General features: G+C 41.1%; 1 protein-coding gene across 1 annotated transcript in view; it reads right to left on the bottom strand.

Annotated features, from left to right (window-relative positions):
• Nucleotides 1-2,064: 2,064 nt before the first annotated feature.
• Nucleotides 2,065-25,525, bottom strand: part of dntt (deoxynucleotidyltransferase, terminal) — a 106,196-nt gene continuing 82,735 nt past the window's right edge. The window contains 1 exon segment of the mRNA XM_032541046.1: nucleotides 2,065-3,144. Coding sequence (XP_032396937.1) covers nucleotides 3,058-3,144 — 87 coding nt within the window. The 3' untranslated portion in view covers nucleotides 2,065-3,057.

The following is a 25,525-nucleotide window of genomic DNA, read 5'->3' as shown; positions in this document are numbered from 1 at the left end:
AATTAAATGGGGGACTTTGGAGTAGATAGTGTTAGTTAATTCTTTGTTTTTCAGCTTAACAAACAGTATAAGACTCTCTAAGACCAAAACAACAATTTGCGAATTCTTAAATTGAGTGCCTTTTAATCCCTTTACACTGATGATTATTTAATGTGGAAGTAAAATAAATAAACAGATCTCATTTGCACTTGAAAAACAATTAGGAAAAAGAGAGCAGGACAAATTAAAATGTATAGAGGTCAACTTGATTTTTTTTTTTTTTTACTCTGGAGAGATTTCCTATTTTTTGGGGAAGAATTCATCCCTGCTTTAAAGTGAGAAACATTATCTCGGGAGACCAGTGTGCCAGAGATGGCTCAATCTGGTCAACACTGCTAGTGTCAGGGAGAGTGAGAGAGCAACGCAGCCAGAGAAAGAAAGACAGAGACCAAGAGGGAGGAAGAAGAGAAGGGTGGTGGGAGGAGGTGCCCGGTCGAGTCCTCAAAGTGCCGGACTGTTCTACTTAAAGATCTTTAAATAGGATGATTCACTAGAATGCCTTGTTCTCGTCAGTCTCTGCTCTTGTGGAGACACCATGGGATAAACCGAGGGCTGAGCATCATGGGAAAGTGGGTTGGGGGTGTAGACGGCAGGGCAGGTTTTGTGATCAGCTGAGCTGTGGTCGGGCCAGTCCACACAGCATTCTGGGACGGGAGACAAATGTGTTCTGGTTTCTCTGCATTCCTTCTAACCAATCACAATCGTCTTGGTGGGCGCCAAGCGCTGGACAGAGCCACGGTGCCGCTGCAAAACAGCCTCGGGAAGGAACTTGTTTTAGTGGAACGTGCATATTCAAGGTTTTTTTTAGTTGGAAAACTCTGGTTTGACACTAGTTGTCGGAATTTACCCTGCAGAGATCTGAGGAGCAGTCAACCATAGTTCTCAGAAATCCACCACCAAAAAAAATCAAACTTCAATTCAATTCAATTCAATTCAATTTTATTTATAGTATCAATTCGTAACAAGAGTTATCTCAAGACACTTTACAGATAGAGTAGGTCTAGACCACACTCCAGAATTTACAAGGACCCAACAGTTCTAGTAGTTTCCTCCAGAGCAAGCAACAGTGCGACAGTGGCGAGGAAAAACTCCTTTTAGGCAGAAACCTGGGACAGACCCAGGCTCTTGGTAGGCGGCGTCTGACGGGCCGGTTGGGGTTAGTTACTTCCAACACAAACAAAATTTTAAAAGGTACTGGACATCCAACCCAAAAAAATTTAATCTGGGTTGGGGAGTTTCTGAGGCAATGGAGCAATCCGGATGTCCCTCATTTTCCATTTTCTTTATGTTAACTATAAACTCTGAACGCTTCAAGCAACATTAACCGAAACCTCTGAGTAGAGATGTTACAATACCAATATTGCCTAAAATGCTTGTATTGGTATCAGGAAGTACTGGAGATTAGGCACAGATCCCACACCACGTAATAAAGCCCTGAAGAACAACAAAGACTGAAATCTCATCACATCCAAACAGGGATATAAGTATACAGTTGTTAAAACGTAATAAAATATATGGCACACTGGTATCGGATCAGTACTCAGTATCGACCGATACACAAGTTCATGTATCAGAATCGGGGAGCAAAAAAAATGGTATTGGACCATCTCTACCTGTGAGCAACATTACAGGTTGAAAATGTCAAGTTTTAAGGAAGAATTGGATCGTGGAACAAGGCAGCCCTGCTTGATTTGTTCAGGGAATGATTGCAAAGATTTACAAAGAACATGAAATTCTTTTATTAGGAATAACTCCTTGAGATGCAGCATCTGGGACATTGTGGGACCAATTGGCAGGGATTTGCTATGGACAAAATACACACGGCAATTCACTGGTTAGAGCAAATTATGTTACATAGCAGCACGTTACTCTATTGAGTGAACAGTTAATTTCATTTTTAAATTGTAAGGGGCATTTTCTTTTGCGGGTTTCACCAAGACAAGAGAGCCAGGCTCCCTGCCGGAGCTTTGCAACGATTGTGATTGGTTTAAAGAAATGCAAACAGTTTTTTCTCTTATCCAGGAGGAACAAGTCAGAATGACCCAAGTTGCTCACAGGGATCAATAAAGTTTCCGCATTGGTGAATTATTGTCCTACACAGCCACGGTACGGACAAAATAAGGACACAAATCTTGATAAGCAAGCATCATATATTAAACCTAAGACTAAGTCAAACCAATAACGTAATACATGTTTTATGCACTGGAGTCAGAGTTGCTTTGAATGCCGAGACCCATTCATGTGTTTAGTGGACTAATTTACCTTCCGTCTGAATTCTTCTTGATTTCCCGGTTAGTTGATTGCCTCTAATTTCATCTGAGCATCTGGGAAAGGGGATTCATTGTGGAACAAGAGCAGAGACTGTGGGTCTTTGGATTGCTGCATGCCAGCTAAATGATCTCCAGTGGACGTAGGCATCAATGGGGGCTAAATGGCGACAGCGAACGCTCCTCTATCTGAAGCTCATTACCCGCCTCTCGATTCCCCCAGAGACCTGGCTCAGCTTCACATCAAGCACTTTCCTGCCAGGAGGAGGGTGATTACAACATTTTGCTTAACAAAAGCTCGCTCTCCCCTTCCCTTTTCTCATCGCTTCCTGTCTTCCTCCTCACCCTGCCTTTCTCTCTGTGGTCACCCACTTCCATCTTTCCCTCTCCTCTGTGTTTATTTCAGATTTCCTCTTTCCTCCGCCTGCACCTTGCAGGCACCCGAGGGGATTCACACTCGGACTGATTTGTCTTTGTGTCCCGCCTATGATTATAACACTCAGAGACAGGCAAGCCGTGAATTGCATAGGGGAGTGTTTACTCGCTAACAGACAATAGTGAATAAGCAGAATTATGAATCATACATCGGTCTAGACAACGAGAAGGACAATAACGATAACAACAAAAACAAAACGGCATGGAAATCAAAAGCTGTTTGAAAATGAATCACAGGAGAGCCGCAGAATGGTAAGCAGATGGGATAAACAGTGATGTGCGCACGGCTGCCATCCAGTCAGGGAACAGCCGAGACCTACGCATTTCTCAGCCAAGGCTCGATGTACTCAAGACCCAGATGGGCGAAGATGTCCTTTTCAGTCGTGGCTGCCAGGAACTCTTTCTAGAGAGAGGACAAACAAACAGAAAGTCAGTGACTTGTGCAGGAATGTGCAGGAATTTGTCTCAGTGAAATAAGAATTTGAAGAATCTGAATCAGAATTAGATGTATTGCCGCGTAAGTAGCACTAACAGAACTAAGGAATTTGTTTTGGTAGTGCATACAAAAAACAATAAATACAGTAACAAATACCACATCCATACATACATACAACTAGTTAACATTAAGAAGGAAACAAGAGGCTGTATGGTGCAGGATGTACAAAAATATAGAGGGTATAAGTGAAAAAAGTTAAAAAGGCAATAGGATATGTGGAATATGCAGGGGACAGGATGTAGGATTAAGGTTCAAATCCATTGCAAGTCCACAAAATCTCAATTTTAAGCTTCACTTTTCCTGAAAATTTGGGCTGATCAATCTGTCGATCACTTTCTCGATTAATCGGTGAGTTGTTGTGTCTATAAAAGGACAAAACGTGGTGAAGAATGTCGATCAGTGCTTCCCAAAGCCCAATATGGCGTCTTCAAATGTGTTGTTTCGTCCACAAATCAAAAGATATTCAGTTTACTGTCACAGAGGAGTCAAGAAACTAGAAGAAGAAAAATAAATTCACATTTAAGAAGCTGGGATCAGATTAGTTTTGGCGATTAATTTAATAGTTGACTAATTGATTCGTCTTTGCAGCTCTACTGAAAGTGTCCGTGTCTTGTACTTCTAGCCTGAACTGAACTTGTATTTGGACTCCACTGCAAGCTGTCAATATCAATTTAGGATTTAATTCACCCAGTTTGTGCCAAGGCTCACACATGCAGTGATTGTGCCGATTTACATTTGCCCGCCCACCTCCCCTCCAACCCATAAACACTCTAACCTTGCTCTAAGTGATTGCACTCGTCAGCACATCGGTACTTTCCCTGACAAATCACGACAGGGCTATTAACTGCTGGCCGTCCACCAACGCCATGTGATGGGTAACGTCTCTACAGGAGTGGTGACGGGGCCCGACTCACCTTGAGAGCGAGACAGCCTGGAGAGAGAGAGAGAGGACTGCGATTCTGACACATCCTGCCTTCAAGTGCGAAACTGGACCTGACGTTGCGAAGAGATGGCAGAAAAACCAAGAGCGGGTCGGCTCCCACTGCCAGCTGAATGGCAGAGATAAACTGAGAGCAACTAGTCGGCAGCCAGGAGAGGGAAAACACTACAAGGCTCCGTCTCCCAACATACTGGCTTGTTATTTACAATGCAAATGACAGGTTGGCCATGTGGCGGGGAGATTTCCACTGCATGGAGCTCTATTCATATCACAGATCTTCTAAACCCCTTTATTTGGAAGAAAGAGTGAAAGTGAGTGCACTGGAAAGGGCCATGAAAATCCCCCACTGAACAGTGTGCACACAATTTTGGTATGAAAGTGCAGTGATACAATGATGTTTGCATGAATAAATTATTCCTGGTGTTGGCCCTTATGGCAAAAAAGACAATATTCCAACTAAGCTGTCAACATGGCTATAGAAAGTCAATATGCCAATATATTACTTATATACATATTAAATATAATATTACATGCAGCCGTGCAAGATGTTTTAAATGTTTTTTCACCAGGGGCGGACTTTTTTTCCCAGTGTCCCTCTTTTGTTGCTTCCACCAGCTTCTTAAATATATCGGCGTTACGATGATTCCACATACCCAAAAATCTCTTGATATTGTTTGGCTGCCAAATAAGTTTGGCTAACGTGGGGTAACCACTGGCTGTTTGGGCTACATCTTTGTGGTACAATATGTACAATATATACATGTTCTGAAAACAAGCTTAAAAAAGCTTTACGCATTTTAAATTCATTTTGATTTCTTGTAGGAGAACTTATGCTCCCATGTAGACGACCACGTTTTTCTTCTTTTTTTACCTTTTGACAAATGCACCCTGAAACGTCTCGTGCATTAGCTGCTAGCAGCTGCTGTTTGCACTCAATGCAATTAGTCTTGCATTGCCAGACCCATCTCCACAGCACTTTCAGCGTCAGGGTATGTTGTAGAGTACACCGCTTAAAAAACAACCTGGCTTGTTTGCATTCATTTTAAATCAATCACAACTGTTCCAGGTGGTGCTAAGCCTCGGATGCAGTAACGGTGCCCTTGCAGAATAAATGCCGGAAATAACGCAAGGGGAGAGAAGTATGCCAGGTTTTATCCCAACCATGTACATCCGGTCAGCCAGAGTAACATGCAATTATGTCAGAAAGGATAAAAGGGTTTCTGTTATTGGGGGTAGAGGATTAACCTCTTGGTAGATTTCTCTTGGAAGATGCAGGTTTTCACTGACGATGTACATTTTATCCCTGGAAAGACCAATTTGTGGATTCCCGGGCATTTGTGTGTGACGTCTGTGTTTGGATTGCCAGTTTTGATGCAAACTACATAGATCAGGCTTGACTTAAAATTTCACATGTCAGACTTGCTGTAATACCTTGGCGATAATATAAATGCTGGCCAAAACTACAAACATAAGACACCAGGTGTCTTAACCAATCATATCCTTTAAGGTCCACTTCTGAAAATCAGTGGACTCTGAGGATAGCTTTTTTTCTAGCCCTCATTTTCTCATGTATACAACACTTTTAATCATTGCTGTCCAGAGAAATATCATCGCTATTTAATCAGAAAAGGTGTATTGTTAGTGAAACAGTTTTACATTTGACTGAATCTACCCTGAGGCCCATAATGAGATCCACCTCAGCCTGTTTTTTTCATTGTGCTCATAACTCATTTATTGCTCTCACCACTCAGAACACGTGAAATGCAGTAACAGATCGATGCAAGTTATGATGCGGCAAGCTATACTTAAACATACAGGTGATAAAAAGTGGAGGAAGGAGGGATGAACGACAACAGGAAAGAAAGAACACTGCTGGACAAGGCCGATGTGATTTAGAGCAAATCCCTATTTCCAACAACACAAGGCAGGGCTTATCGTTCAGAGGAAACAGAGGGCAACTCAGGAGATCCAACTAAAGGAGAAAACAACAGGGTACAGATGAGATTCTCAACATTTCCAATTTAACCATTGTCCTGGATCAGGGCTAAAGCCCTCCCACCGCGGCACTGTCCACTTTCTCAATTCGTACAATCCTCACATGCCCTCAGGGAGACGCTACTTTATTACTTTTTTTGTTTCTTAGCACAACAAAGTGTGGGCTCTCTGAGAGAAAAATCCACTAGCCTAGTGTACCTCTGAGTTCTCCCCTTAAAGCTTACACAGGGAAGCTACACTTGAAATGGCAAAAAAGCAGCTTTTTGGTATCTCAAAAGGAGCTTAGAGTTAAAGAACAGAGCGGCGGATAAAGTAGAGGTTATCTGTCTGAGACACTTGGGTTCTCCATGACTGGCAAGGCATCAGCACCGCAAGCCAGAATGGAAGCCGTGTGTGTTACTGCGAGCCAGTGTCCTTGACTTAATAAGCTGCTAATCAGCTACATGTTTCTCTGTCCACCTCGTAATGACATCCCTCATGGACGTGAACACATATCAGTTCCTGCAAAACATCTGCCCCTTCTCTGCTGCCCGTCATCCTCCTTCTGCCACCAGGCCCAGTGTTTGATGGATGGAGCTGATGGACATGGCTGCCTGCCCGGCTCTGGCCCGACTCAGCTCAGACACATCAAGAGAGAGGGGGGGGGAAGACCGAAAGACAAAGAGGATTCCTGGATCGCTGCTCAACGCTGTGCTGCCAGCAAGCATTCGCAGGACAAAAACATGGAGGAAGTTCAATATCAACCCAAATGAGCACAAACCACTGAAGAAAAAAAAAAAAAGAAAACAATTAAATATTGTTGGCCTGATGTCTGAATATGCACATTATAATCCACTATACTGCAACATATTAAAATTCACTTATGTTATTGGCTTGATTTTGATTGCATGTTCTCAAGTTGACATTATTTTTAAGCTCCAATTTTGGAACTTCTATTGGCATTTTGAGAAAACTGGAAGTCCATTATTGGCCTTTGTTTATCATTGGTGGTTAAAGGGAGGGTAAATACTGGAATTGCTAATGTTTTTTTTATATCTGCTGGCTGTGTAAATGGCATTCTCATGAACGGGTTCATATGACATCGCTTGAAAACGTATGCACAACAATTTGTATGAATCCTACTAAATTACGACACCGCTGTCCGGTACATGCCATTTAAGTTAAGTGGCCTTTACAGTTAAGTTTAGCATACATAAGGTAATAGTGAGCTGGGTGACGCAAGAAATATCTTTTTTAAATTGCAGTTTGGGTGTTCTCCTGGGACACAAACACCTGTTTCCTGAGTGAAAGTCTTGTGTTGGATGACCACAAACCTATTCAAACTCAACAGTTATGAGAGAGAACTCATGGCGGTGGCCCCTGCACCAGTACTCAGGAAAGTTGAAGACCTGGCCCTGGTTGTGTATGGCTGCCACAGGTGCGCAACCTGGGCGTCATCCTGGATTACACTCTCTCCTTCCGGTCCCACATCAAAAGCATCACCAAGTCCGCCTTCTACCACCTAATAAACATCTCACGACTCCGGCCTTCCCTCACACATTCAGTAACTGAGACACTCATTCATGCCTTCAACACCTCCCGCCTGGATTACTGCAATGGTGTCCTGTCTGGACTGCCCACCAAGGCCCTTAGCAGACTCCACTATGTCCAGGGTTCTAACCATAAAGCCCTGGCAGCATATCACTCCCATCCTCCAACAGCTCTACTGGTTGCCAGTCAAGTCACGCATCACCAACAAAATCCTGCTGCTCACATCCAAATCTCTCCACGGACTCTCACCAAAATACCTCACAGATCTCCTCCAACCCTACACTCAGTCACGTTCCCTGCGGTCCTCTGACAAGGACCTGCTGGACACCCCCCCCCCCCGCAGCAGGTTGCTGGACTTTTGGGGACAGGGCTTTCTCTGCCCAATGCTCCCACAATCTACTCCTCCATGTCCGCCCTGCCCCATCCCCACCCATGTTCAAAAAGCAACTCAAACCATTTCTTTTCACTAATTCCTTTGACCCCCCCCCCCCCCTTTTTTTGTTAAGCAACCTTGGGTACCTTGAAAGGCGCTATATACATAAGTCCAAGTTATTATTATTATTATTGAAATAGGCAACTGTTTCACATAACATAACAGTTATGTACAGCAATAATAAGGCGACATATCGATGTTTTACAGCTTGTTGAGTTGCCTCTAAGTGGCATACAAATCTATTAATGCAGGTGCAAAATGTTTTGCAGTGTAGGTGATGATTAACAAACCCAGTGGCTATCGACAATTGACTTTTACATAATATTTTCATGTTCACAATGAAGATTTGTGGTGGTTTCCTGTACACACATTTATTGCAGTGTGAACTGTTTATGTGTGTACAATTAAGGGATTAAACAATAGACAGAAATAATATGCAAGGTAATGATCTCGAGTAAACACGGCACAGATATAAGGCAGGATCAGACAGAGAGAAAGATATCTTTAGAAACACATAAATAAAAGAAAAAAGAAGTCTGCAAGCTAAAGGTCATGTTGGGAAGTATGCAAACACAAGTTGAAATCCATGCAAATTCACTTATAGCAACTCTGGTAGTAAAATGTATTGGAACAAAAAAGCCTCAGTAAGTGTGCAGTCATCTCGCTTTCAGCACAGACTGTCTGCTTGGACACATCAGCGATAGCTGCTTTTCAAAAACTTGAATATTGAGGTCAGACTGAGTGGCAGATGCACATTAGGCTTTCAAATCAGATTTTCATGAGTCAAAACGGTAAGAGGAACCTGTTCAGAGTACAGCATTTTATGTCTGAGGACATACCACTTTCTATAAAGAGTCCAAGGTACACTTGGATCACAGAACGCCCTTTCAAAGACAGAAAGAACTGTTTTTTGTTTTTTTCACCTGTATTTCAGGCTATCAAATCATCAAATCAGTCTCCTGCTTATTTATCTGGATTTCTTCTTCTCACAGACAGTTAGAAATAGATTACTTTTTGCCAAGAGATCAAGCCTTTAAGTTAATTTGTCGTTATTGCAGCACACAGGAAAGGGCTGACAGGGGCAGAAAAAAAGTGGTAAGTCGATTATGCCCTTGTGTCTTCCTCCTGCAATGATCTGCCGCACACCCACTCTTCCCCAGCGCTCGGGGTCTGCGAGAGCTCAGTACACAGGACAGCCGGAGCAACCAGCGAGGGCACAGACACCTCACTAATCACACCGGCAATTAGTGCAAGCATCATAAAGCACCGCTGCCTATAAAACAGCTATTGGGTTTAGTGGTGCCGTCATTACCTATCCGTCCCCAGCTTGCTAATCAGCCATGCACTGGACAGAGAGGCAGACAGCTAGCAAATAATGAATATCTAGTCACAAACAATGAGATCCTCACTCTGCATTCTGTCGTGTTATGGCTCTATGCTCCCGTGGAGGAGTAAACATTTGCAAATCAAAGTTATTTAGTTGATTAAGCTGCCCAAAGGTAATAAACAGACACAGACTACAGTAATAGAGATGTGTGATAAAAAGCCCTATGTTTTTCGAGTGTCCTTGTGATGTGATGTTGCCTAAGTAGAACTTTTAAATGTGTATTTCCATTTGCATGTCATTGTCATTGAATACAGGACCAGCAATGAAGCAATGACAATTATACTTTAGAGAGTTTTCTTCACTTTGTTACAATATATGTTAGAGCCGTGGCAAAACGGCTCCTTGATCGTGAAAAGAAAGTTGTCATTTGATAGTGCTTTAAAAGTTCACACAACTAAAGTATTAGGGGGGTGAATCTTCAATGGCCTCGCGATTAGATTACGAAGATCCTGTCAACAATTTGACTCTATTCAATATCCCGATGCGTCACCTTCTCAACATTATTATACATTGCTACACATGGTTTTCATCGAAAAATTCAAGGAGTCAGGTATGTATGAACTCCCCTTTTTATTGTATCTGCTCTTATTAAAAGACCCTTCCTGAATGTAGCAGAGTCTGAACACAGCTGACAAAAGCAAGCACGACAAGCAACATCAGTTGGCTATAATCAATTATGGTCTGTCACTGCATTGATGCCAAATCCTCCACATCTGCATAGCGATTCATTGATGCAATGCTTGATTTTATCCCTATCACATATATATTCAAATCAACTCCAGTTGTTTTTCTTTGATATTGGCCTTGAAATGTTTTCTAGTACTGTATATGTCTCACTCAGTTCCACATAAACAGCGATCAGGTATGCATTATATAATCAGGTGCTACAGAGAGAATGTCTGAACACACCCAATCCATCCAAATGTTTAACTACTATGGAGAATACGTTAACCATGGACTTTCTGTACATCCATAACTACAGTAAAGATGAATCAGCAACACATATGTTGTTCATTGAAGTTACAACAGTAAATCCCCCATTGTTAGTTTATCTCCAAACTAATGACAATGTATCCATTTAAAGGCATTACTTCAGCTTTAACTCCTAAAAAGTCCATTTTTAAGTATACTTATTTACTTAATTATTATTCCCCCTGACATATAACATGTCAACTTGGACAACTGACCTTGCACGATGTTCATTTGCTGCTGTCAACCTTTTAATTTGCATTCATTAGGGTATAATCTTCCTAAAGTTTGGAGGTAACTTGTGAAGTGTGAGAACGGCTGTCTGCCACGGTCGTATGAAGTTCTGTCTAATCGGTGGAGCCTGTAATTGTAGCTTGACTCTTCCTCACATGGACCCAAACAGAACAATCTTCTAATGATAACAATAAATTAACTTGCTCTGCTCCACTGAAGCTCATAAATAATTAATTGGTTTGTTGAAGAGTGGACGGTTTTGCTTGACCAAATTGCTTCCTGCTCCAGACAGTGTGATCAGATGCTGCTGCCTCAGCACTCCTCTCATTCGGCTCAATTAAAACGGCACATCGGCAAAATATGAGCTGTGTTGGGGAATTTTAATGACACATTTTTGTATGATATATCTGATTCGTTTGATCGGTCACACCACTGGAGAGGCAGCAAATCATGGGATTCGGTAGGAATATGCTTTTCCTGAAGGTTAGAAATGCAGGTTAAGGCCAAAGATGATTACAAAATTAATGAAGTAAAGTTCTTTTCGCAAGTTGCGAAAACATATTTGAGCTGTTTTTTACCAGATCCGAGTGAAATATAGCTAGGGTTCAAAATGAACTTTTTTGTCCACCAGCCAAAGGGCTAATAAATGTTCAAATTTTACCAGCCACCCAAAGTAGATGGTGCTAATCTTAAAGGGGAATTCCGGTTGATTTCAACACGTAACTCTATTGCTTGGAAATTTAGAGTGCTGTCAGTAACAAGAAAAACTAAACCAATCGGTGCTGCCTACACCGAGTTATCCTCCTGCTAGAGTTGGCACCCAACAGGCTTCAACAGGGCAAGTTTTAAACGTGTCTTTAGCCTCTAAACATGTTCAAAATATCATTAAAATTACCTACCCGTGTGCAGCATTTCCTTCTGAGTGAACACAGTGAATCTGACTGCTGTAGATATGACAAAAAGGCATGAAATATCTCTGTTTATTTCCTGTTTTCCATTTGTTGAACTCATACAATCCAATGTTCCAAAATGCATTTTTTCCAGGCAAAAAAACTCTTGTACTTTGGGCACCCAGATAGCTCAGTTGGTAGAGCGGGTGCCTATGTATAGAGGTTTAATCCTCGACGCAGTCGGCCCGGGTTCGAATCCAGCCTGCGGCCCTTTGCTGCATGTCACTCCCCCTTTCATGTCTTTGACTATCCTATCAATTAAAGGCCTAAAATGCCCAAAAAATAATTTAAACAAAAAAACTCTTGTATTTTGTTTTGTGGTTGTTATGTCCTTAGTAATGACTGAGTAGAAACAGGCTGTAACCTGACACCACAGTGGAGCCAGAAGAGTGCACATGGCGAGGCACTTGTAACGACATTTTGAGCTACATGTTGAAATCGACCGGAATTCTCCTTTAAACCCTGAATATAGCCATCATCATGCCTTCGAAATGAAGCTTATGATTCAAAACACAACATTTTTAGGATCTACCTGCAGTGTGCAGCTTATTTCTTGCTAGGCAATGTACGATTTGAAGATTTCCTGTCCAAAAATACACTTTTTAAATTTCATGTGCTCAAAATATTTAGTTTTTTAAATAGGGTATTGTATGCATTCCATATACATGCTGTCAAAACCAATTTCCAAATAATGTTTTGACTGAAGAAAGCCCACATTTACTGTACATGGGCGATTTTATCTGTTGGATGCTGATTGTGATCAAACTGAATATACGCGCTCCCACAGTCGGTGACTGCATTGAGTTTGGTTCTGCAGCCGGCAGTGGTGGAAGCACAACACATAAATCAGCCAGTGGTTTCTTCTATAAGGGCACTCAGGTTTCTATTTTTGTGACAATGCATTGGTGGGGCTTTGTGTTGGCTTTTTCAGCAGACACACATTATTTCCTTTGATGGTAGTCATCTTGCATTTTGGTAACTCACAGTGATGGAGATTGTCCCATTGGGTAGCAAAAGGTGCAATATAGTGTGTGTCAGTAATAATCAAGCAGTGCTGGGTAAATTTGGTGTCAGAGCTGGATTGTGGGTTTACGGAAAGACTCGGTCAGAGTTTCATGGCAGATGAAGGAGTCATTGTCTGTGTTATTTTCATGGCTATACCAAGCAGTGCACATACAGTATAAAGAGATTTTAATGGTACAATATGTAATATACACTGTAATAAATCCAAAAATGACCCCAATGCATCATCAGATATTAAGGAAACATGCTAAGTTGAAATAATAACATATCTGAAAACAATGATAATGCCAGTATTTTCTCCTTTTGTCATACAGAGTGTCTTATATGGAGCTTGAATACAAGTGCAACAGCCATGGGCATTATGAGAAAAATAAAGTGTTAAAGGGAAATTTAAACAAAAAAAAATGCTATATAATAGTTGCCCTTATAATAGTTGTCCCCAAATAATCTCCATTTTACATTGAAAATGTATGTAATCCATTGCTGTGCTTGTAATAATTACAATCCAGCACAGAACTGCCAATATGTGTCAGGAATTAAAAGGCTGGCAAGTCTTATTTTCTATCATTGAACTGTTTCCTACAATGGAAAATGGTTCTCTTATGTTGCCAGATGTGCCATCTCCTCCCACGCCAATTTAGTTTAAGGTACCATATATTTACTTCAGAGTCACGTTGGGAGAGGCTTTTGAGGCAGAAAATCTTTTGTGGTGGATGTTTGCTCTGAGCTATTTAGTCGCTCAGAACAGATTGCTCTTAAAAGGAATAAAAGGAAAAGAAAATCCGATTTGTCATGAATCATGACACTGGCTGATTAATGGATTCTTCCTAATTGCACCCTGGTTCCAACCAAGGTTGGAATCTGTAATGTCTGTTTGCAAAACTAACTAAATGAAAAAACAATCAAGAAAATGCCTTTAGTTTTTATCTTTGCCAATGTCTTTCATAGAGTAAATAACGTCTTTTTTCTGACCATATTCCAGTTTCACACAGTCTATGTAATGGACATAGTTTCCGACTGGAAACCCAGAAATTACGACATTCCATGTCAAACTGAACACAACATAGTCCATGCCCCACTCCTAGCATCATGGGGACACCGAAAGTCAGAAGATAGCGGTAGAGTCCTATTTGATTATGACTGTGTCAAACAAAAGCAAGTGCCTCGCAGTGTAAGGTGGTTAAATATGGAGACACTTTATTAAAGGAAAAAATCCCACGAATTTATGAGGACATTTGAGAAGCACGCACAAGGAGGCCAACCTAGCTTACCTTAACAAGGTAAAGGAGAACGCAAAGCCCCCTTTCACCAAAACAGAAGCTAACCCCAGTACAGGGCATGGATGGATGGGTTCAGAGCCAGGCAACATGACGGAGACAACCGTAGGACAGAGACAGCCCAGTCTCATGGCAGTTTGTTTAATGGTCACGTTATTTAATCTGTTGATTCGTGTACAGGTCACGTTAATTTTGTTATTTTCACGTGTTGATTACGAATTTTGAAGTAATGTATTTTAATGGCAAGCCAGCGTGTGGCGTTTCATTTCCCCATTGTTGCGTCCCCCAGAGACCGTGGATCGTGTCCCTGTACAGGAATCAATTAAGCAAAATAAAGTGAGCATTTCACAAAGTGGCGCAAACTGGAGACCCAAAAGCTGGTTAGTAAATGCGCAGGAACACCAAAAGCGGGAGGAAGCGTGGGTTAATATGTGGATCAATACTGGGATGTCTACACAACTGTGTGAATCAATTGACTTCAAATAGTTCACCTGTTCATGTATGTCTTCTTTAGTCTGTTGGCTATTTTAATTATTTTCCGTGTAGACTGTTTACATATCTGTGCTCATCATATGCACATTTTATGTACTGGAGTTATTGTTGAATACATTGTTGAAAACATATTTCTAAAAAATGTTTGTTGATTTAATATTACAAAATACCTTTTTCAGACCTTTTTGACTTTTGCCCCTGACAAAAATCACAAGAAAAGACTAAAACAAAGCATTTTCAAAACATAAAAATTTAACCAAACTAGGAAATTAAAAAACTAAACTGAATTTGAAAACAAAAGCCAAAATGAAATAAAAATAAAAACTAATGAAAAATCCAAAACCATAATAACCTTGGTTCCAACACAGTGTCACTGGGGCCACAAGGTGACAAAAAAACAGTTTCCACATCCTGTGTGCCCCTGCACCATTACACCAATAAAGCCTCGGATGAGATGCAGCTCTGTCTCTTTGCTTTGCCCTCTCAAATTTTGGCCAACAAACCTCCGTTGTTGGTTCTGCAAACAGAAAATGCATTACCTCTGAGGGTTCTGATCAACAAATAATGTTTATATATAGCTCATGTCCAACCTTTCATGAACTGGGTACAGGCTGAGTCATCAATGTGTGACGGCAACTGACAATGGGGTTGCCAAACAGAAACATTTACATATTTTTATTAAATCCTGATCAAGCCCTTAATGTGCCTGTTGCTATCATATGTACTTGAATAAGTCAACAATTATATAATTGCAGGCTGTATACACACACTTAAACAGAACATGGTTACTAATATCTGTGGAATGAAGATGTATTTTGCAGTTCAAAGATTTGGAGTCTCTGGGCGTTTCTCAATCTGTGTTCATATGGACTTGTGTCCTTGTGTTCTTGTGAAACGTCATGTTTGGTGGCCAAAGTACTGACCCACTACACAAGTTAGCATTTCGCCAAGAACAGTTAAAATCCCCGGATGTGATCTCGACACGCCCATTTTACCGAGGATACATCGGATGGTAACTTGTGTGAACTTGGCCGGTCAGGTATCCCAGCATTCAATTCGGGTGTAAAGCGCTTATGGTTTCCGGTACACATATTTTCACAATTTATTTATTATTAAATCAATAAATTCATTTTTAAGATGTTTTAAGGCGAGAAATCAGCTGTGTCGATTTTGAACATAGGCAGTTCAACGAAAATTGATGGTGAATTAAAAAAGCCTTCGGAGTTTGAAAGCTCCGCAAACCCCGGCGGGCGAGCTTGCTACGCCAGCCGGGAATGACTCTCGCGAGCCGGTCAGTCAGTCAGCTCACAAACCCCTCTGGCCCCACGTCTAGACAGACCACTCTGGCCCCACATTTAGACAGACCACTGCAGCAAAGCCAGGTCCAAGATATTGTAAGATATTTGAAACAATTTTTTCCGCTGTCATATATATATCTGTCCTCTTCATCCTGGCTCTCCTCCCTCTCGGGATCCTCTTCTGCTTCTCTGTAACATATACAGACGGCAGTGACTAACTTTATCCAGTCCATCTATAATTTTAATACCTATTTTAACGTTTCTTTTCTGTTTTCAATTAAAATTGAATCCCGAACAATGTTACAAGGATTTTTTCCCCGCCGTTGTGTCGGTATTTATATAGTTATTGGCCCGTGATACTTAATAGCACTTTAAATGAAAACCTGGAAGACTGAACAACAAAACAACAAGGCGGTGTGAAGGGTGACCGTCCTTGCTTTATTATGAATACACACATCAAAGCTAACTATAAAGTGGCAAGCGCCCTCTTTGCTGGGGGTGTTGCGCAATAACAGGAAGAACGCTTCGTCTCAAAACTGTCAACAGCGTTTTGTGTGCTTCTGAACTTGCGAGTTCAGTCTTCCAGGTACAGCTAGCAAGTACGGTCTCCCCAAGAACACAAGTCCGTTCTTTGCTTACTTGGTATTGCGAAACGCCCCCTGACTGTGTAGTCTAGACTTCAAATCTTATCGACACAATAATAACACAGATTCAGTCAGTTTATAGTTTAACCTGTCCATGTTAGTTCAGTACAACTAGTCCCATTTGTCATCCAGTGCATGGGAGGAAGTCCCAGGTGCATCCCATTGGGAAAGCTAAAGGAGGTGGTTATCTGGGAAGGTGGGAAGTTAACCAGGCAAGACCTAGCAGTTAGCCTTAATTGTTGTGAAACTTAAAACACTTTGGATAAAACACAAATCTCATCTTTGCGCAGTATAGAATAAGCTTACTGCTGCTTTCTTGTGGTCGACCCCAACAGTCATTACACTGCATGTGTTGAAGAAGACATTGGAAAACTTACTAGCCACACAAAGGTGAGATATACAGTATGCTTAGTTGGAAGATCTTTCTCATGTCGTCTTACCGTATGCTGTAGGCTCTTGTGTTCCACTTTGCTCTGTGCAGTAATTTACATTTAACTGACGCTTTTATCCAAAAGCAACTTCCAGATCAACCCAACACCGGTGGCACAGCAACTCGTGGTTAATCAGGGGACAACTGCCCCTGTAGGGTTGTCTGGCAGTGGCGCCCATAGAAATCTTTCATAGTGGGTGGCCATAGGGGCCAGTTAAATTTTTGGGGTGGCAAACCAAAACCAAAAGCCAGAACTAGATTTCAGGATTCCATTTAGGCTGTCTGCTGTTAGTTTGACCCGTCCACCACCTCAACTTGCCTCCAGATGCGGAGTTTTTGCTCTTACACTTTGTCACCTTACTTCCTGCTTTGCTCCCATCATAAATTCCATGGCCACTAGAGGGCGCAGCCACTATAAATATAAATATGAGTCGTAATTGTTGCTTAAACAAACCACTTATGGGGTTGTTTTTCGGGGCAGGACAATCTCTGTTTATAAAGTAGAATTATCACATCATGATTGGTTCTTTGGCTGTTGCTGTATTGTAGTAGGCTATTAACCAAGTAATTATCATAGTGGACAACAGTACTTGGTCACCAATGACGGGAGTCACTAATTCATTCAGTGGTAATGATTCAGTATAGTCAGTTTAGTGTTAAAAATGTGTATGTGCATGTATTGAACACATTTCGCAATATGACCTCTCCTTTTCCTGGTATTCTAGATTGAAGCCAGCCATGCCTTTCAGAGGGCACAGTAGCACAGAGACCACAAATAAGCCTGAACCACCTCAATGATTGTTCAGTCCAGTGTCCCTGTAAATAAATCATGGGGCAAACTGAAACGAGAGCCCCGAACGGACGGATGGCTGTGCCACCGCAAGGGCTGTGTCAATTAATGTTACATGACAAACGGACACGGCCCAACACCGGGACTATCCTGAAACCTTCTGCCATTCACTTTCATCAATAATGGATTGGAATCTGTCTCCTGAGTGAGCCGACACCCTGGTTCAGCCCAATCCCCTGGCAGCCCCCACCTCCAAAATCTCCATCTCTCATTATTTTCCCTTCTTTGTCCTCTCATTCTATAGCAAATTCACAGAGTCAACTCATTTCTTCTCTTTGCAATGTAATTTAAAAAAAAAATGGATTTGTGGGGATAAAAGCATGCTATTGAATTTATTTATTTTTTATCAATGCAAAAGCCAGACTCAATAGATTATATAAATGCTTCCTATACTTTATTTTCACCCATTGCGCCCTGGTAACAGGCAATGTGTGGGTGGATGGGAGGCTGGAGACATTGATGTACAGTGGGTGAGGTGGCGATGGTGAAACGGGTGACGGAAGAAAGAGGGGGTGGAGAGATTCAAGTACAGCAAGAAAAAGGATAATATTCATGCAATTATCTTGAATGTCTTTCTCTTCTTTTAGAAATGTTCCCTAGCTGTGTCAAATTACTCTTCTCCCCCCCAATTCTCCTTAATTCCAGTCTATTTTTCAACATTTCCACATTCCCTCCTCTATCATTACCCCCCTTCGGTCAGGCAATAGCTGTCAATATGATTTATCATCAATGCTAACTGATGTAGTTGTCCCACTGTGAAGGCTGATTAGATGACCATCCTGCTGATACACCCTCGTCGGGGATAACAGTCTACAGGAATGACAACAAAACCTTCCTGTCGTTTTCCATCTCTTCATGTGTCACTCTGTCACTTCCTCTCTCCCCTGTTTTATTGTCATGACCGTTTGCCTTTTCTTAGCACATTCCCACATCAAGCAACACACGCCAGCCTCTTAAAGCTCATAAAGCACTATAGGCAACACTTTGACAGAAAAATAATACTTGTCATGTCAACATAAATCCCAAATTGCAGCAAAAAAAAAAAAAAAAAATGTCCGCTTCACTGTGATGTTGTAGATTTGCCCGATTTGATTCAGAAAAACTGTGGTGTCAGGCACAGAAAGTGATTAATTGAAAAATAATACTGAATTAGAAACAGCACTTTGTGAGAAGTTTTTTTTTTCCCAGTTCCATCCCTTTGCATCACATAGTTCACTGATGTTGTTTTACATGAAACAGCTTCAGTTTAAAACCAGCATGTAGCTGCCCAAATGCAGCTTAATTATTTATTATGAAGACTTTTGCAGTAACATGTTGGTTTTGTTCACAAATAACATTTGCACAACATCTGTCAGCCCTGTGAGTGACGCGATCTGTTCTAGGGATGGGAATGTCGGTTGGTCGGTCCAGACTTTAATATCTTGACTAACTATTGGAATTATGGCCATGATGATGTCCCGTGGTTTTGCGTACCTGTGACTTTTTGCTCAAGAGCCACCATGAGGCCTACATTTTTGGTTTTGAGGTTTTGGATTACCTTGAAATCTAGCAGATATTCTGAAGAAAAAAAACACTTTTGTTTTTGCCGCCATCTTTCATGAGCTAAACTCAAGATTCTAAGACTGTTTCTATGTACACAAAAGGCTTATTTCTCTCAAATGTTGTTCACAAATCTGTTTACATCTGTGTTAGTGAGTCCCCATTGCCGAGATAATCCATCCACTTTACAGGTGTGGCATCAAGATGCTGATTAGACAACATGATTGCAGCACAGGTGAGCCTCAGGCTGGCTACAATGAAAGGCCATTTTAAAATGTGCAGTTTTATTGTATTGGAGGGGTCCGAGGGAGGGGTATCTGGTGTTAGGGTTAAGGTTAGGGTTAATCTGTGAAGAGAACACTTCTCCAAAGTGCCAGACGCCATTGAATGTGGGGATTTGCCCACTCAAGCTACAAGAACTGTAGCCAGGTAGAGAGAGAAAGAGAGAGAGAGAGAGAGAGAGAGAGAGGAGAGAGAGAGAGAGAGAGAGAGAGAGAGAGATTAACCCTAACCATAACACCAGATACTGACTCCCCCCAGGACCCCCCCATACAGTTAAACTGCACATTTTGGAGTAGCCAGCGTAAGGCACACCTGTGCAATGATCATGCTGTCTAATCAGCATCTTGATGCCACACCTGTGAGGTGGATGGATTATCTCGTCAACGGAGAAGTGCTCACTAACACAGATTTAGACAGATTTGTTTACAATATTTGAGAGAAATAAGCCTTTTGTGGCAAAAACAAAAGTGTTAACTTCGTCCATTGTATATCCAGGACATTCAGAGAATCGATCCTTATGGCTCTGGTGATCCCTTGATTATTATTTAGCACCTCCAAAGACTGTATAAAATATGGACGTCTCTGTGACATCACCCATCTGTTTCTGGAGAGCCAAAATTAAGCTCAAAGTGGGCGGCTCCTTGTGGTTCCGGCCATCCCAATCTAAGGGCCTTTTCACACCTGAAAGTCCTAAACCAAGGTACAGACAATGGTTCATGTTTTTGTTACATTGTATACATTTGATCCGGTTAGTTTTGGTTTCCCACTGCAGTTATACAGACCAAAACTACCTCTTTTGCTTGGTCTGGAACGTAGTCTTGGGGAGGTTTTACACCTGTAATTTTAGTTTGGATCAAACTGAAAATCCAACCTAACTTGACGTTGGCTAATCCAAAATGGGCAAAGAGGTGAACGCAGACTGAATAAAGCCTAAAGTCTATGCTCGCCTCCAGAGACGGCAGCCACCTGTCACTCAAAGTGACCATCCCTTAAATATGTCAGTGTTGTCCTCGGGACCCGTTTTCCTATACCATTGTTCTTTTTAACTACCCAATTGCAATTACCCGAAATAACATGGTTTATTCCACACAACCCTCTTAGGCAAGTACAATTCTCTACTTTCATTAATTTGGGGGAGTTGTCTTCAATTTTATAGCATTTGAAAATAAATTGAAGTGGTTTTGAAATAGTATTGAGTAAAAGTTGACATATTCCAGTCTGTGACTATCCATCAACATACCTTCCTTTAATTTTAGTCTAAATAATTCCTAATTTCTGCTTTTCTAACTCAAACGTTACGTAGAATTTCCTATAAATGAGGTTTATTGACCATAAATTCCAAAAATAACTGTAAAAGTAAAGTCATTAAGTTAGTGTTACGTAGTGTTGAAAACGTCAAAAGTGACAAAGCTTCAAAAGTGTTGAAAAAAACGTACAAAAACGTACAAAAAAGTTAAAAACATAGATAAAAAAGCCTCAATAAAAGTGTTGATTTTCAATTTGACGTGAAGACAACACAAGGGTTAATATAATGTAACTTCACAGAGCTGCTGTCATGCATGCAGACTTTTAGTGTGTGGCTCCTGCACTACAAATGTAACAATGTAGATGTGAATCTGAAAAAACTAATAATAATAATAAAAGACTATAATCATGGCAGTAAATCAGCCTGTAATCCAAAAGCTGCTGGAGCAAGTATTAACTGGCTGTGTAACACTAGGCTACCTCCATCACTGTTCATCATTATAGCAGCTGCCCTCCCACTTCACACTCAGCAATCATTCCCATTAAAGTCCCTTAATTGTTTCTCTGACCTTTATGTGGTACGACCCAATCACGTGGCACCTGTAACCTGAAATGAATGTCCATACTTGCATTGTTCACCTGTCATTGGGACGTCATTACTTGGGTGATTGGAGCAAACAGGCTTCTTGTTCAAGGGGAGGGCGGAATGGTTCCCACACATTTGTGCTCGTGAATGTTTTGATTTTTTAACAACTATGCCATTTCATGGAAAGACATTTTGCTTAAGATTTGCTGAACTATGAAGTGACATTTAAGTGTTGTATTTTGATACATCCTAAGGCCTTGTATTGTCCAACGGAAAAGTTACGATTGATTTCCACTTAGTATTTCACTTATTTAGTATTATTCATCATTCCCATTCTTGCATCTCACTTATTATTTTTTTTATTTATTCATCATTCTCATTTCCTATTTCAGAACTGTTCATATGTTCATACTGTTCATATTGTGATATAATAACATAGTACTATTTATCCCAATATCCTTTGCACTATGCTCCACATTTAAACAATTTTATTTAACTCTTCATTTCAATCATGCCTCTATATTTTTTCTGTTTAGAGTATGGATATATTGTACATTTATTAGTGTATATATTTTTGTTTTGGTTGTTTTTTGTGTGTAGGCACAGTGTGGGTAACGATGCTCCAAAGAAAAATTCCTTGTATGTGTCCTCATACCTGACAAATAAAGCTAATTCGGGTTCTGATTCTGATTAAACAAGCATGCAAAGAATCAGCTGATAGCATCTTACATTTAGTTATGATGGCTTTTTTTTGTCAAAAAAACAACAGAGCGTAAATCATGACTAGGGATTGGTCAGAAAACCGCAAGAGTGGAATTAGACGCAACAGCAGAGAACACCTTTACATCACACTCCATGAATGCTCTCACTGTACAATCCATCATACACACACGCTGCTTTACCTGTCTGCAATCACTCCATTAGGGCTTCAAAAGTCTTTCAAAACCAACTCAGGGACATAGCTAAGAAAATGTCCAAACCTGCGTGATCAAAGCAAACCTTTTGAATCCCTTTTTTGAATGGCACTGAAAAAGGAAAAAAGAAAAAGAATGGAAATATGTGCAGGCTTTTATGGCAAACCAGCAGCCTCCTTTGTAACACTGAGCGGCAGCTCTTGCAGAGGAGAACAGGGTTACTAATCAGAATAAATGCAAGAAGAAGCTAAGACCCGTTGCGTGGAAACGGCACTAACATGGACACTTTTCAGCCATGTACTGTGGATATCCTGATCATAGCACCTGCACACAGACTGGGAGCAAATCAATTAGAGAAAGATAACAAGCAGGCCAAAGTTCAGCCATAAATGATCAAAGCAGGAGTTAAAGGGTATGTATGGGCATGAATGAACGCCAAGGCAAAAGAGTTCCCTCTCTTCTCTTTTACCAGATAGTGCCTTTCAACGGAGCACGTCAATTGTTCCAATGGAATCGCTTTCTTGACAAAGACCTCATTTACATCGGGTAATACAATCTGGATTCGGATATACTGTTCAGATAATTAATAATCTGATGGTCATTTTTGGAACCTGTATTCAGTCTGTATTGATTAGATCCTAGTGTATTTTGGATGAGCACTGTTCAAGTCAGGTGGAAAGGTGAGGAGGTGAATATAAGGGGCATTTAAGATGCAAAATACATCCTAACCAGGGGTCAGCAACCGTAGTCACACATGCCACTATTGACACGCGATAGCTCAACCAATGGTACATTAGCAAAAAGTGTGCAAAAGAGTTTGTGTTGTTGTTGTTTTTTTTGGTCACCCTCCACATGCGTCACTTTGCGACACGTAGCATACAAGATGCTAACAAGAGACTGAAAATGGACCTACTTAACGAAGTCCGTTCACTGCTGGCTACAAGTTAGCATCAAACACAATAAGGTTGTTGGTTGAATGCCGTTTGGAGCTAACGTTAGCAATCAAACAATCATTGATAGCTAAAACGTTTTTGAAATGATTTGCATCTTCTGTTATTGTTTGCAATGAGAAAAGTTTGTTATTTTACGGATTTCGGTAATTTCATTATGACACGTTATGCCGTAAACCATTTACATCTGAGCATGCGCGACTCAAATCTGCACTCGACTTACATCAGGACACACACAAGCAAATCTTCATCTGTTAAATCATGCTTTTTTACCCCAGTTACTGTAATCTTTTCTTAATGAATTTGTGGAAATTACTGCAGTGTTTCCTCTATGTTGATGGCTGCCTGCCACGGTAAAATTTCTGCCGCCATGGTATAGGACAGACGCACAACAGGGTTTCTGCTATGTACATCGCCACTCAGCTGAATGAAGGACTACAAATTAAAGGTTTCATAAAGGTAACTTATGAAAGGTCACAAAGTCCTAATTACACGACTCTGCGGCGCCGTCTTCTCTACTGAACTCAAGCGAACTGTTATCACTCTCTCTCCCTGAGTAACTGGAACTGTGACATGATGTCATCACTCGTGAAGTCATGGCAACCAAGTAAAAAAGGGAGATTACTACTTGTCACTCAATCTTAGGCAAAGTGACAAACCGCAACATGAAATCCGCACTCACGCGAGTCCCGTGAAATATGACAGCTTGTTTATTGTAAATAGCATTGTGGACACTCAAGTTGATGTTTGTCAGACCCCAGATAAGACAAGAAGCTAACGTTAGCGAACGCTGTGGTCCCTCTGCCTCCCCGCTGCAGGAGACGCTGCATTCCTCCGATACGCTGTATTAGCTAGTTAGCTACTGTTTTAGATACAGTTTTCCAGGTTACTGGGGGTGCAATATGAAAAACGTAGCTAGTAATGTTCACTCAGCGTTTTGTTGTTAAACTGTGTGTGTAAAATGAGCGGCGACATAAAATCACCAGTTTCAGGTGACCTTACTACGGTACTGTCTACTTGCTGGATGGTTTCAAGGTGACAGTCAGCTGACATTAGCAGATAATTGACATTGACAGCGGCGTTATTTTTCATATTTTGGCACAATGTTTCTGACCGTAGTGGTCATAGTGACTGAAAGTGTAATGTGCGATTCTAAAAAGAAAAACTACACGCTGTTTTCAGGAAACATTAAATTTGGCGTTCAATCAATGTTGTTGCATGCATCTGTCAATATAGCGTTCCATTTGCAAATAATAAAGGAAGCCTCACACCTGCACATCCATTCTGGTATCCACGTTTCCTCGCCTCACTTGCCATCCATAAATTATGACTGCAGAGGTTTAACTGCTGGCTTGGCTCCATGCTAGCACAGATTGCGAGAATGCCCATGTCTGCAACATTCAAGACGGTCCAATTTTCCAAATCCTATTAACAAATCCGAATGAATCTTGTAATGTGTCATTTTCCGTGCTTATGTCACAGCTAGGTAGGAGCTTCTCCTGGAACGCGAAACAAGGTTTTATGAAAGATATCTGGAGCAGGCAGCCTGTAAATATGAGATATGTCGAGATTCTTTAAATCCTGTAGCCTGATCCCAGCTTAAGAAGCAACTCTTCATCCGGCTTTGCTCTGGGCCAAGATGTCTTCATGCAGTATATCGCTCTACTTTTATTAACTGCCCAATGGTTCCTGGACAGCACTGTCACATCCCTGACCAATGTTTCTGTGAGTTTCTTGTTGGCTCCGGGGACGATAATCGCCCATTTTATGATATATAGCCAGGAATAAGGGACATAGTGAGTGTGTTATTACCCGAGTTTCCACCTGTAGTGATGACATTGAGACCCATGGTGTTGACATTTCTATCTGCGGGGATAATGTTTGCACCCACAGTGATAAATATTCTACCCATGGGTGAAGATGTGTCCAGCCATGATGATGATTTTTGTTTTTGGCAACAGTGATGACTATTGAACTTGCAATGTTACATTTTCTCCTCTGAGCAGTGATGGTTACTGACTGACTGAAACACACTATGACTCGTTTTTAAAAGGCTTCAACAGTGTAATGCCAGCTAAACTTGAGGGGCAACCCCCTTTTAAATATTTGAGATTTGATGGCTTTAGAAAATAGTATGTTTTTGCTATTTCTATTTTTTTCTTCATCCTTTTCTTCATATTTTCTCTGGATCACTGATAAACAGAAACCCTCCTCTATGGACAGGGTATTTGGTTCCTTGCAGCTGGAACACAAATTACTACACTAGCACAGCACAGTTTTCACAGTCAGTGGACAGCTTGCAGTTTTTAGTGTGAGGTGG

The sequence above is a fragment of the Etheostoma spectabile genome, chromosome 17, assembly GCF_008692095.1.
Source record: "Etheostoma spectabile isolate EspeVRDwgs_2016 chromosome 17, UIUC_Espe_1.0, whole genome shotgun sequence".
NCBI lineage: Eukaryota > Metazoa > Chordata > Actinopteri > Perciformes > Percidae > Etheostoma > Etheostoma spectabile.
This window is presented reverse-complemented; position numbering and strand designations above follow the sequence as displayed.